This window comes from Euphorbia lathyris, chromosome 2 (genome assembly GCF_963576675.1).
Source record: "Euphorbia lathyris chromosome 2, ddEupLath1.1, whole genome shotgun sequence".
Classification (NCBI taxonomy): domain Eukaryota; kingdom Viridiplantae; phylum Streptophyta; class Magnoliopsida; order Malpighiales; family Euphorbiaceae; genus Euphorbia; species Euphorbia lathyris.
The window spans coordinates 66,160,173-66,173,893 of NC_088911.1; the positions used below are offsets into that span (position 1 = coordinate 66,160,173).

The 13,721-nt window shown below is 35.0% G+C and overlaps 1 protein-coding gene across 4 annotated transcripts; it reads right to left on the reverse strand.

Moving 5' to 3' along the window:
• Positions 1-6,646: 6,646 nt before the first annotated feature.
• Positions 6,647-13,423, reverse strand: LOC136218507 (polyadenylate-binding protein-interacting protein 10). Of its 4 annotated transcripts, none has more exons than XM_066005413.1 (11): positions 13,140-13,422; positions 12,584-13,067; positions 12,366-12,476; positions 12,215-12,259; positions 12,066-12,138; positions 11,878-11,990; positions 11,691-11,750; positions 11,539-11,586; positions 11,389-11,457; positions 7,088-7,149; positions 6,647-7,011 (listed from the first exon to the last, which is right to left on the reverse strand). In XM_066005413.1, exons 2-11 carry the CDS (start codon positions 13,034-13,036, stop codon positions 6,954-6,956), a joined length of 1,092 nt encoding a protein of 363 aa, XP_065861485.1. In that variant the 5' UTR covers positions 13,037-13,067; positions 13,140-13,422; the 3' UTR covers positions 6,647-6,953. The 4 variants fall into 4 exon arrangements, with proteins under 4 accessions (XP_065861485.1, XP_065861484.1, XP_065861486.1 ...); XM_066005412.1 differs by having other exon boundaries at positions 12,584-13,050; positions 13,140-13,421; XM_066005414.1 differs by having other exon boundaries at positions 12,366-12,473; positions 12,584-13,423.
• Between the last annotated feature and the right edge of the window lie 298 nt (positions 13,424-13,721).

Consider the following 13,721-nt stretch of genomic DNA (forward strand, 5'->3'; position numbering starts at 1 on the left):
TTAGGTCAAGACTCAGCTTCAGTTGATCTCACCACACCAGCGGCTAATTTTATGGTTAGGGCGGCGGACATTCTCGGGGTAGAGGATGAGGACGACAGTATGCGTTCCTCTTTCAACCAACAAAACTTTTGTTTTGGTGATCAATCATAACAACAAAATTGGTCTCGACAGACCCAATCGGCTTTGTTTGATATTTCTACTGTTATGTGTTATAACTGCAAGGGCCAAGGTCATTATGCAAATAAGTGCAACTCACCTACCTTTTTGCATGAACAAAGGAACAATCAGCCTCAGTCGAATTTGGCATCGGCTTTAACTAGTCAGCAATGGGTCATGAACACTGGTGCTACTCATCATCTAACCTCTGATTTGGAAAATCTCCAAATTCATTCTGAATATCAAGGACCTGAACAAGTTCAAATTGGTAATGGTTCTCATATCCCTATTCACTCTATAGGCTCTTTTAAATGTCAGCTGAATGGTAAAAATCTTGATTTTTAAGATGTTCTTTTTGTTCCTTCTACGTCTCAAAATCTTTTATCTGTGTGTTCACTAACGAAATCTAACAAAATTTCTGTTGAATACTTTTCTTATTCTTTTGTTATCAAGGATTTGAAAACGAGAGCAACACTCCTCAAGGGGCGGAGTAATGATGGCTTATACTATCTTCCAGTGACCTCCTCTTATCCAATTCAAATTAATTTTGCAGCTCTGTCAACTTGGTATGCACGTTTAGGTCATGCGGTAGCACCAATAGTTAGAAAATTATTATCAAATAATGTTATAATTGCTTCGGATAATAAAAATCAAACTCTTTGTGATGCTTGTTGTTTAAGCAAAATTCACAAACTTTCTTTTGTTCAATCATCGTTTGTTGCTAAGCAACCTTTGGAATTGGTTTGTTTGATATGTGGGGGCCTGCGAAAAAAATTCAATTGCATGATGTGTTTTCTTATTATGTGATAGTTTTTTTTATCATTATACCAAATATTCATGGGTCTATTTTTTGAAATGCAAATCTGATGTGTATGATACGTTTATTCACTTCCGGACTCTTGTGGAAAAATCGTTTGGGGTACCTATTAAAACTTTTCAGTCTGATTGGGGGGGGGTGAATTTCGTGCTCTTACAAAATACTTATCAGAGAATCGTATAGTTCAATGGTCCTCATGTCCTTACACTCCTGAGCACAATGGTTGTGTTGAGAGAAAAGATAGGCATATTATTGAGACTGAATTAGCTTTGTTAAATCATGCTGGTTTACCTACTATTTTTTAGTCCTATGCTTTTGATACAACTGTTTATCTGATTAAACGTTTACCTTCATCTGCGAACAATTTTGCTATTGCTTTTCATATGCTCTTTGGTAAAATTCCTGAGTACACTCAATTGAAGATGTTTTGTTGTTTGTGTTATCCATACTTACGTCCATATTCACCTCATAAATTGTCTCCTCAGTCCATCAAATGCATATTTTTGGGCATAGCAAACTTCATAAAGGTTATAAATGTTTTGATTTGGTTTGTGGTAAAAGTTATATCTCACGCCATATTTTGTTTGATGAATAGGAGTTCCCTTATTCGGGGTTAGTACGCACTAAAGAATATATTATCCATGACTCCTTACTGGTTCTTCTGCATACTCCGACTGTGACTTTTCCATTAAGCTCACCATTGTCTAAAGTGTCTCGTTCGATTCTTTAAAGAGTGTCTACCCCTGCTGTAACTGTAATCTCTGATGTGTCAGTATCCCAAGTTGAAAAATCGAGGTCTCCACAAACACCATTGCTCCCTATTCGAGATGCTGCTTCCCAGCCCCTGGCCGCCAGTCCATTACCATCAGTGAGTTTACAAGCTGATTTGGGTTCATTGTCGGCTTCAAATCAATTTGTGCAATCTGTCATGCCGTCTCCCACTATGTTGGTTTCACCCATTTTGAATGCTTTGCGGGATTCCAACCAGCGCTTGGTTACTCGTTCTCAAGTTGGGACATTCAAACCTAAGATATTGACCATTGCGGTCCTCACCGAACTGTCTACGTACCTACAAGCATCTAAGATTCCTGAATGGAGACATGCACGGGTTGAAAAGTATAATGCTCCTATGAAGAATGGCACTTGTGAACTTGTTCCATTTCCACCAGGTACTAATTTAATTGATAATCGCTGGTTATTCAAACTAAAAACAAAGGCAGATGGCACAATTGATCGGCACAAAGCACGTTTGATTACAAGAGGTTATCATCAACGACCATGTATTGATTCTACTGAAATGTTTAGTCCAGTTGTGAAACCAATGACTATTCGTCTTATACTTTCTTTGGCTGTTTCGTTTGGGTGGGCTGTGTTGCAATTGGATGTTTCAAATGCTTTTCTACATGTTGATTTGCATGAGGATGTGTATATAGTGCAAACCCCAAGGTTTGTTGACCCCTCTCAACCGAATAATGTTTGCAAACTTTGGAAGTCATGGTATGGTTTAAAACAGTCCCTTCGGATGTCGCATGAAAAACTGACTTCTAAGTTGCTCCTATTCGGATTCGGTGGTTCCAAGATGGATAGTTCGTTGTACTTCTACACCAAATGTACGGTGCATATATATTGTTTAATTTACATGGATGATTTATTGATTACAGGTAATTCACCTCCTCTTATGCGTAAGCTGGTTCGCTTTCTGGAAGGAAATTTTTCTATTTGAGATCTTGGGCCGGTTCACTATTTTTTGGGAATTGAAGTTATGAGTACCCTGACTGGTCTTTTTCTTCATTAGCCAAAGTATTGTCAGGCCATTATTGCCAAAGCTCGGATGTCTACCTCCAAGCTTGTATGAAGTCCTACCAATCCAACCGAAAAGTTGCAATTGGGAGATAATCCGTGTTTTGATGATCCTACATTATTTCGGAGTATTGTTGGAAGTTTACAATATCTCACGTTTACTCGGCCTGATATAGCATTTGCGGTTAATAAAGTTTCACAATTTATGCATCCGCCTACTGAATTACACTGGGGGGCACTTAAACGCATTATGCGTTACTTGAATGGAAATATGGCCATGGTTTGGCATTTTGTAAAGGACATGTGGGGCGATTGCACTGTTTCTCAGTTGCAGATTGGGAAGGTGACAAGGATGATCGAAAATCTACAACTGGTTATGGCGTATTTTTGGGCTCCAATTTGTTGTCATGGACTTCCAAGAAGCAGAAAACGGTTTTATGTTCATCTACGGAGGCTGAGTATAGATCGATTGCCACATTAACTTCTGAACTTAGTTGGTTACAAATGTTGATGAAAGAAATTGGTTATCCAATTAGTGAACCATCGATTTTATGGTGTGATAATTTAAGTGCAGTTTATCTATCAGCGAATCTTGTGTTTCACAATTCTACCAAGCATTTGGAAATCGATTTTTATTTTGTTCGAGATCGTGTCCGTTCTAAGTTACCAGTGGTTCGGTATATTTCGACTACATACCAAACTGCCGATGTTTTTACCAAACCATTGGCGATGTGGCGTTTTCAGTCGTGCCTGACCTATACAGCTTGAGGGGGTAATATAATGTAATTGTATAGAAAGTAAACTATTAAGAATTAGACTTGTACATGGAATCTTAAATCTGACTTAGACTTGTATAGGGAGTCTTAATCCTATTCCATGTAGGAATAGGCTAGAGTTAGAGTATGCTTGGCCGAAACCCTATAAATAGGTGTGTAATCTTCATTCTTCAATAATGAGAGAGAATGTTTTCCCCCAATATTTACATTGTTAACATAAATAGCATCAATTGTTTTGATGAATCCAATAGTTGTTTTTTCTGACTTTGGAATAACAATACTAACACATTATTTCAGTGGACAATATCAACTTCAGAAAATCATAATTATTATGTTGAATTCGGGTAACCACAGCTCGAGATTGAAGTATTAAGGGTAGATACAAATAAATTCCAGAAGGGGAAAAATAACATGAACAAAGAGATGCAAATGACAGAGATAACAAGAATTGAAGCAACTACCATTATTACTCTCAATGCAATTCCTACTATAAGTCCCGCTAGAGCTCCTGGAGTAAGTTTATTCGGCAGCGAGGAAGGCGGTGATAGTGAACCTATAGACATCGATGCTGAAGGCGGAGAAGCAGTTGAGTTAGCCAATGGTGGTGCCAAAACAGTTAAGTTGGACTCCGACAGTAAAGGTAGGGAAGCAGTCGAGATAGCCACAAACGGCACAGGTAGAGAAGCAGTTGAGATAGTTAGTGGTGGTGCGGGTGAAGTCGGAACAACGAGAGAGAGTAAGGGAACCAGTGACGTCATTGCCGGAAGACCTTTCGGCAAAATTGAATTATCTTTTGCTTATTGAAACAAACTAAATGGCATGAGAAAAAAGTGAATAACATAAAATAGAGGAGAATTGATTCTTTTGGCAATTGAAAAGTAAGGAAGATGGATAGTTTATTGCGATAGGGAGTTAGAAGCATTTGAGGGTATGGATATAAAAGAAGAAGTTGAGGAAGAAAAGACGTAGTTGAGGAAGATGGAAATTTTAGCAGTTTATGGATTTAGAGGGAGTGAAAGGAGCAGTTGCTTCCCATGGGGACGTGCGGTAGGTAGTAACTGTAGATCGAAAGAGGATAGTAGATAATAAACCGAGAGAAAAATCAAATAATTCTTAAAATTGAGAAAAAGGCACGTGAGCATGAATGGTATTGAGAGAAAGAAACATACAAGTGATATTGAGAGACATGCACATCATAAATGCCACATAGGTAAAATAAGGGCATATTATACCACTTTAAGCAAGTTGAGATGGCAACGGTGTGGGATCAGGACGGAACTCCGTTAATAATGTTTGCGATGAAGGTTTCGAAGAATCCCCATTAAATGATTCGGGGATTTTTTCATCTTCATACAAATCCTCACGGATAACGGGGAATCCTATGTCCAATAAAATAACAATACTATAAACTTAATTTTACACTTATTTGTAACGTCAAGTGACCAAAATAATTATATTTTTTTCTCTTTCAACCTAAATCTCACCATAACCTTTTTCATATGTTCATAAGAAATACAACACACTACTTACCTCAGCTACATCCTTGCATTTATTGTCAATAATAAGGACTTTTAGTATTTGAGGCAAACATAAAAATATATCTTAAAATTTTAAAATTTGTCAAATAACATTTACAATTTAAGGGTTATTTTTTAATACATTGAATCAATTAAACTTGAGGGATATTTAAATTTAAAGAAGTTTATTCGGGGATCCTCACGGGGATTTGTACGGTAATGGGATGGGGATCCCCACAGGATGGATATAGCAATTCTTATCCTCATTTAGGTTTTGAAAAAAAATAATCTCTCATCCTCATCTCCATCCCCACTATTTACTGTTATTACTTATCTACGTCGGTTCGGATACCCGCGGTTTTCGGATAATCCCCTCCCCATTGCCACCCCTAGTGGCTACTAGGATGTCCTAAGTTGAGGGGGCATAATGACCAATTTGAACAAATTAAAGGATCGTGGTATGGTTTTAGAGCTATTTAATATATATTTTTTCTGTTTCGCAATAGATGTCTTTCTATAGTTTTTTTTTTTTTGTCCATAATACATGAAGTTTTGATTCAATTCATGCACATTAATTGCTTTTTATCAAATATACCCTTATTTAAGTTGCGTTTCATTTTGGAAATAGATAAAATTTATTAGTTGATGCATTTAATATAAGAGTAATAAAATCTTTTAGTTAAAATTAATTACATTTTTTTTAATTATTGTGCATTAAACTTAAAAGACATCTATTGTGGAGCTGATGAAGTGTTATTTAATGGAAAATGTGAAAATGGTAAAAACACGAAAAACAGTAAAAACGAAAACCCGGAAGAAAAAATGCGAAAAACTTAAAAATGTAGAAACGCAAAAAAAAAAAGACGATAAAAATACGAAAAATAAAAAACGTGAAAAATATAAAACCATGAAAACACATAAAAAGAAACATGAAAACGGTATTTATTGTTTTTCACATTAACCATTTTTTCATTTTTTTCGTATTTGTTACTTTTTCACATTTTCAAAAATTTTGTGTTCTCATGTTTTCTTGCATTTTTCACATTTCCACAATTTTTCTGTTTTTTTTTTCATTTTTCGTATTTTTACTATTTTTCGTGCTTTCACGATTTTTCATTTTTAACTTATTCACATTTTTTTCATGTTTTTTGTATTTTTCGCATCTTTCACGTTTTTCTTATTTTTCACACATTTTTCCTATTTTTCCGTTTTTCAGCATTTTCTTATTTTTGAATTTTTTTTCATGTTTTTTCCATTTAAAGGATTAGGAATATGTTGAAATTTGAAAATGAAAAAACATTAGTTATAGAAATAGGCATTCTAAGGTAAAAGCTAAGAATCTCTACTTGGTCAAAGTTAAATAATATGTATTACATGAAAAACAATGAAATAATAAATAACCATTTTATTCCTGCTCTATTATTACATAGTATAGAGTACCGCATGGAGGTGTAAATAAAATCAGTCAAACCAACTGATCACATACCTTAGCAAAAGTTGAGCCTAACAATTTTGTTGTTTAGGTTAACTCTCAATCTTAACTAAACAGTAGTAGTGTTTAGGGTAAAACAACATGAGAATATCAAACGAGTGAGACATTTCCAAATTGTCATTTAGAGCCAACATAACATAAATAGAAGTGATTCACATCATCGAAATTCTATCCTCTCTATGAGCTAACAACAAAACCATAAACCTTTTCGATACCGGGCTCAGGCTCAGGCTCAGATGCAACACCAAAATGATTAAAGACAAAACAAAGGCCACAAGTACCTTCCAAACATTTCAGTTTCTATATATATATATATGTGTATGCGTGTATATATATATATATATATATAAATATATCTATAGACTGCTGTTTAGCCTGGAGGCATCAGACATGATTCAGTGCAATGGAGAGCGAGGAATGCGAGGCCGCACTGGAGTCTTCGATGGGCTCACCCTGCATTCACAATCACCCTTGAATATTGAAGGGTAAAAAGGTTTTCCAGTTATTACAAATGATCCTTCAAAATTACCTTATGGGCAAAGAACCAAGGACCGCACCGCTGCAATTCAAAGCTAAAATTGCACTTTCAGCCTGCAACACATTTTAACAGCACATCACTTTGAAGTTTTCTTCTGGGTTTAGTTAAAAGGAAGAAACTCGGGAGTCACATACGCAAGTAATGTTATACTACCTAAAAAATCATTAGTCAAACTGGATATTCAACTTTTCAGAGAATGTGATTGCAAGAACCACAACAGTCAAGTAGAAAATAGTTCTCAGTAAAACACATCTGTTGTATATTTCATTCAAAATCAATCAAATTCAGAGAGAGAAATCGTAAGAACCACATCCATTCAGTGAAAGAAATTGTAAGAAGCACTAAAGCAACTGATATATGTATATAACTTCCTAACTCTCCCAAATCGAATTTCCAGTCCTCCTAATAGATAAAGAAAGAATCTACTTGCTTAATTCTAAGAGCTCTGTAATTAGAAAAGATTAAATATGAACACATGGCTATTCAGCCAAGTTCAGCACTCATAATATTGGTATCTGCCCAGCTCTGTGTTGCTTCTCATTTCAACTGTGGTGAAACATCACAAAAGCAACCATGTATCTCTAAGCCTCAACCACTACATTTTTAGAAAGTATAGTCAATACGTGCCAAAAGGTATACTGTCAGAACTACGGTTCTGAGTAAGAAAATTAGGGAGAATAGAAGAGAGATTTAGGAGGAAGAAGAGAGAAAATAGAGAAAAAGAAGGAATAAATTTCATTAAAATTCTGCATGAGGAAACAGTGCCACACTCAGCCTCTAAATAGGCAAGTGAAAACAATTAGCTGTTAGCAGCAGGTACAGTTGTACTAACAAACTCACTACCAAACAAAATAGCTAGCTAACAACCTAGAGAATCTATTCTCTGAGATAGGCTTTAGGGAAGTAACTAACTTAACTAACAAGGCCAATTACTTATTTAGTCCCTGAACTCTTCTAGTATACGTGACATATACACATCTAATGTTTGCACCTAAACCATGTGATGATTGAGGCATGAACAAAATCCAACCATAGTTCTGATATTTCGTAATTGTAACATACAAGAACAAAAGGAACTTAAGTTTTCACAATACTTGAAAACTGTTTATGTTTTGATGATGCATGCAACAATCTCCTACAAAATGTATAACAGAAGATAACTAAATGAAATCAATGGGTAGATTGGACGAAAAAAAAAACTAAACAAACAAACACAGCCTATGTAAGAACAAAAGAACAGCAAAGCAAGCATCTCCTGGACTCCACAAATGCCATTGATGGTTAGAATGTGCTTAAAAAATCTTAACAAACAAGTATGCTTTTATTGAAAAACATGGAATTTACACAGTAAATTATATTGCATTGTTCAGATTTCAACGATAAGAACACTAATGCCAGCATTACATATACTTGTTCAGAAGAGTTCTATTGAAACCTGAAAGACAAAATGAATGGGAAAAACTTGAAAAGAGTGGCAGCACATTTGACAAAACAAATAAATACAAAAATAAATATTTAGAAATGAAATGAACTAACTAAAGCTTAACTCAAATGCCAATTCAAGACTCCCAATAATGAAGCTTCATAAATGTAAAACACAAAAATAAGAAAGCTTTCAAAATGAACTAACAGAGACAGATGCCAAGACATTTAAAAAAAGTAATAAACCTATAAAGGGAAACCCATCGCGCAGTTCATTGACTTAAAGCAAGCACAAAATGGAAATACAACACAAATGAGAATTTGGAAAGTGAGCTCTTAAAAGACTATTAAACAGAAGCTAAAATCAGGATGATAAAAATTGTTAAAGATGATGGTCTGCATCTTCCTGTTTCTTAGAAGAACTTTGCCTGAAACTTCTATAAAGCAAAGATAAAAATTAGTTAAGAGACTTAAGCTCTTCGGTCTTACACATACACTGATATTGGGAGACAGACAATCACATGATAGAGAACTATTTCACTAGTTTTTTCTCTTGAATAAATGGAAGAAAACCATTGATTATTGTCATGAAACCGTTTGAACTAAAAGCTCAAGCTTATAGTTAAAGGTCCACTTCATATTGATATCTGACACACCCCACACGTGAATGTCCACTGGGCTTGAAACGTGCACAACACAGGCCCATATTACCATGTCTTGCAATTAAATCAACAAATGGGGTTCTCAGGAATCGAACCCTGGACCACTTGGTCAAACCGGCTCTGACACCACATCGTGGAACCACTTGAACTAAAAAGCTCGAGCTAATAGTTAAAGGTCCACTTCATATTAGTATCTGACAATTATACAGATGAGCACCCTCATTAGAGTGTATGACAAAGTAACAACTAGTTAATACTCACCTAAATTTTGTGCATAAGCTTTTTTATGTCAGTTGCCACTCATTACTGCATTCCAAAAAGAAAAATGCACACTACTCCCTATTAAATGTGCAATGGCAGCATGAAAATTTATTAATTGTTGAATTCAATACTGTGTTTTCACATATCAACAGAACCAAACAATTGGCCATGAGTGTCTAAACTATGTAAAAAATGAGTTCACCCCATAGCCCATGCATACAAACAATCGTACATCCACATCAGTAAATTTCAAACCAATCAACAACCGTTTCACACATCACAAAGATCTCTCCCTTCCATCCCTACCAAAACAACCAGAACTTCTAAACAAAATCCCTGTCATTCTGCCAGCTTTATGAAGAACCAATCATGAGTGTGACACATGCTCCTCTACAACTAAAATTTGAACTGTTTCCCATATTGTTCATAATTCACTGAGAGAAATATTAAAAAAAAAACGATGCAGTTGAGTACTCTTCATATAAATAAATAACTTAAATTAAGACACCAAGTCTCAACTGTTGCTTTCAAGAAAAGCATCTTTATTCATCCAAGACTTATAAGGATGGTCTTTTATGGACCTAAACTATACCCACCAAAACCTTATGTGACGTGCACATATATCATGCCACATTCAAGGAAACTGACAGAAGAATTTATACACCGATGCCAAAATATAGCCAAAAACAAAATCCGTGTCCAATCAAACAAAATGCAATTTCGAAGATGATTAATCAGACATTAAAATTGTTACGTATGGTTTCAATATAATTTATAAATACAAAATCCAAAATAAAAATCACAATACCTCCTCAAAACTGTCTTCATGGAAAAACCATTGATATCTTATTTTAAATCAAATCACAATTTGGACAATAAAATTTTATCACCAATTGAATAAGCCAAAGTATTGTTCACTTCTATTTCGGAGATTCTACTGTAAGAAACTTTTTATGTGTTTTTCTAAAACAAAGAATTTAATTGTTGTTCAACCTTGTGTCGAATAGGAATGGGATCACTAATACCAAATGCAATAAGATCGTAAATAGATTTTTTTCTATCCATATATGATTTAACATATTATTTTCTTCTTATTCATTATGAGTTGTTCGAAAGTATCCTTGACTATTTAGTTCTCTTCTCTCTCTTTTTCCCTTGACTATTTCCCTCTTTTCATTCATTCACTGTTTCTACTATATATACTACCAATCCATCCATCCATCAACAGCCAAATTCTCTTCATGAGAGAACATGAGTAAGCATATTGCTAAAATCATAACTGAAACCTCTAAAATCAAATTTCCATCCTATTTAACTTAAATCTCATAAACAATAGTATTTTTCCACCATGAGAACATGAGTAAGTATATTGCTTAATGCATCCTCCTGCATATATATCATCATTGTCCATTACAAGGATTTAAATATATGAACCTACTAATATTTGCCTGAGAGAAAAAATATTATACATATCAAACTAAATGTGAGAAATCTAACCGCATTACCCAACTAAAGGCAAGTAATCTAACTGCTTTACCAAACTACAAGCAATCTAACAGCTTGGTGTACGATATTCTTAAAGGAAGAGCAATGAGGTCCCATCCTTTCAATATTCTGAAGTTTGAGCACTAACTAACTAAGATCAATCTAATGCAGTTTCCTGAGATACAAAAAGGCACAGAAAAGTAGAATTTTCAAAAAAAGATCAAACTATAATGCTGCAAGCCTGTAACTGAAAACATATATAGAAACACCAGATTGGTTACAACCAGAAGCAGTGAAATGATAGCACATCGACTAAAGAAGATAGTGAACATAATGATTTTACCAAATTGCAGAATAATGTTTTGATACTCTTTAACTATATTTCAGACAAAACACATCATTTGTTATATCTACAAACAATTAAAAAAAAAACAATAAGATCAGGAATTTATTTGTAATTACCACTGCAAACTCAACAAAAGCAATACGAGTAGAATGATGATAGTCCCCAAGAAGCCTCAAGCGTTGAACCTGCTCAAAGCAGAATGTGGTTTAAGGAATAGTCGAGAATCCAACAGACTCTTCTCAGTACATTGTAAAACATTGAAATACCTCTCCACAAAAAGACTCAAAGAAGAGTCTGACATCTGCCTGTGTGACCTGGATCAACAAACAAAGCGAAACAGTGAAGAAGAAGAAGATTCCTGCATATGCCCTTAACAGGTTCGAAAACTACTGAGAACATATGCAAGTTCTAGAACTACCTTTTTGTCAATATTTGTACAGTATATGGTTCTTGCACACATCTCACGCTCATCTTCAGACTGCACAAAAGCATGCAAAAGTAAGATTGTAAACCAAATACTTTCAAAGGAATACCTACAAAATCTACCACTGATTCAATTGCTAAAATGGACAAGGATCGCATTGTTAATTATAGACTGTCCTCACCCTTGGCAAAAAAGTGGGGTTAACAGGTGCAATGGCAGTTTTGGAAGGGAGCACTCTTAGTGGGTAATATCCAAGAACCGTCCCGGACAAATTTAAAGCAGCCCTGGCCCCTTCTGCAAGCACATTGTATAGTCAAATAAAACGATGCTCTTGACAAGGGAAAGGTGCATTTTCGATTTCAACGGTACCTTCATCAGTAAACTCAACAAAGGCAAATCGAAGAACAGAGTTTGGATCACCACATATACGACAATCAACCACCTTTGTCATAAAAAAGAGGAAAAATAAGCTGGAAAGTCCAAAAGAAGAAGGGGGGGAGCAAAATAAATATAGGTACCTGGCCGCAATTGATAAAAAGACCAGCAAGCTGCTCTTCAGTAACCTATGTACAATTACAAATAAAGAGAAACAATGATCCCACAAATAGTTGAAGCAATCCACGTACAGAAAACAAACAAAAAATTGAGAGCCGAATGCTATTGTATTACCTGTTGATCGATGTCAGAAACATAAACAGTCCTCCTAATTACCTCCTCTCGCTGAGCCATACTAGTCCTAGTGTTCATTCTTCGCCTCCCTTGACTGAAGTTGTTTTTCTTCTGGCACAAAATTCACCAAACATAAACATCAAGCTAAAGCAAAAAAAAAAAAAAAAAAAAAAAGCCCTTTGATGTACACCCTCATAAAAATCAATACTCAAACATACCCTTTTAGTATTATTTCCGTTGGCATTTCCAAGATTACTCTGCAACCCAAAATTGTTAGTGTAGCCAAACAGATTACCCAGATAAGCATGATTGGTAGCGAGGGAAGGAGGCACAAACTCTTCCGCCATGGGATTCAACTTGGACAAAATCTCAGCCAAATCACTCATATCGTTCAACCCATTAGATTTAGGTCTTTCAATCTGATTGGTACCATAGCCAACCATCTGCTGCTGCTTCTGGATTCCATTACTCTTCCCATTGTTTAAAGTGGCTGCTGCAATTGCACTCTCAAAATTTCTGGGATCATCCTCTTGGGGCTGAAAATTTGATTCCTTGGTGTTGACCAAAGATTCATTTCTATCCAGATCGTTGGAGTCGGAGGATACTACAGTGGTGTTAAAATTTTGACCGGAAGTAGAGTTTTTTGCCCCAGCATTCTCAGCAACAGCCATGATGGAACAAAACTCTTTGTATAAAAAAGATCTGTTTATTTTCTACTAATTGACAGAGAGCCAAAGAAAAGAAAGCAAAGTTAAAACGAAAAACTGGACGTACCTTCCTTATCTAAATGGTTTCCATTGATGGAAATAAAATAGCAGAGCAAAACAAGTCGATGATCGTCTGAATTAGGAGGAAGAAAAAGATAAAAACAAACTCTACAAACACAATCTTGATTGAGAAAAAAGAGGTGGGTAAACAGAGAGCAACTTTTGCTTTTCTTTTATAGATTAATAGATATAATAATTATTTAATATATTTGATTCTTCGTCTGTAGATAGAGGACAGTTAGGAGAGAGAGACAGAGAGAGTTTGTTCTTAGGATCGTCCGTTTGTGCTGCAATGCCTTTTTGGACCCTCCCAAATTGATGATTCATTAGCTTGGATAACAAAAAATTGAAAATAAAAGTAATCATTTCACTGCATTATCCTTATTTCAATTTTAACTTTCTCAAAATACGTGTATATAACAACTTAATCTTTTTTTTTTCTTTTTTCTCATCCCTCCCGCTTCTTCAATTTCATAAATCAATCCAATATTCAAATTCTTCGTATAAGTATTTTATTAATTTTACATCTCAAAGTTTCTTAGCATTGATTAGTTTTATATATTTTAAGTAAAATTTTACTATTTGGGTA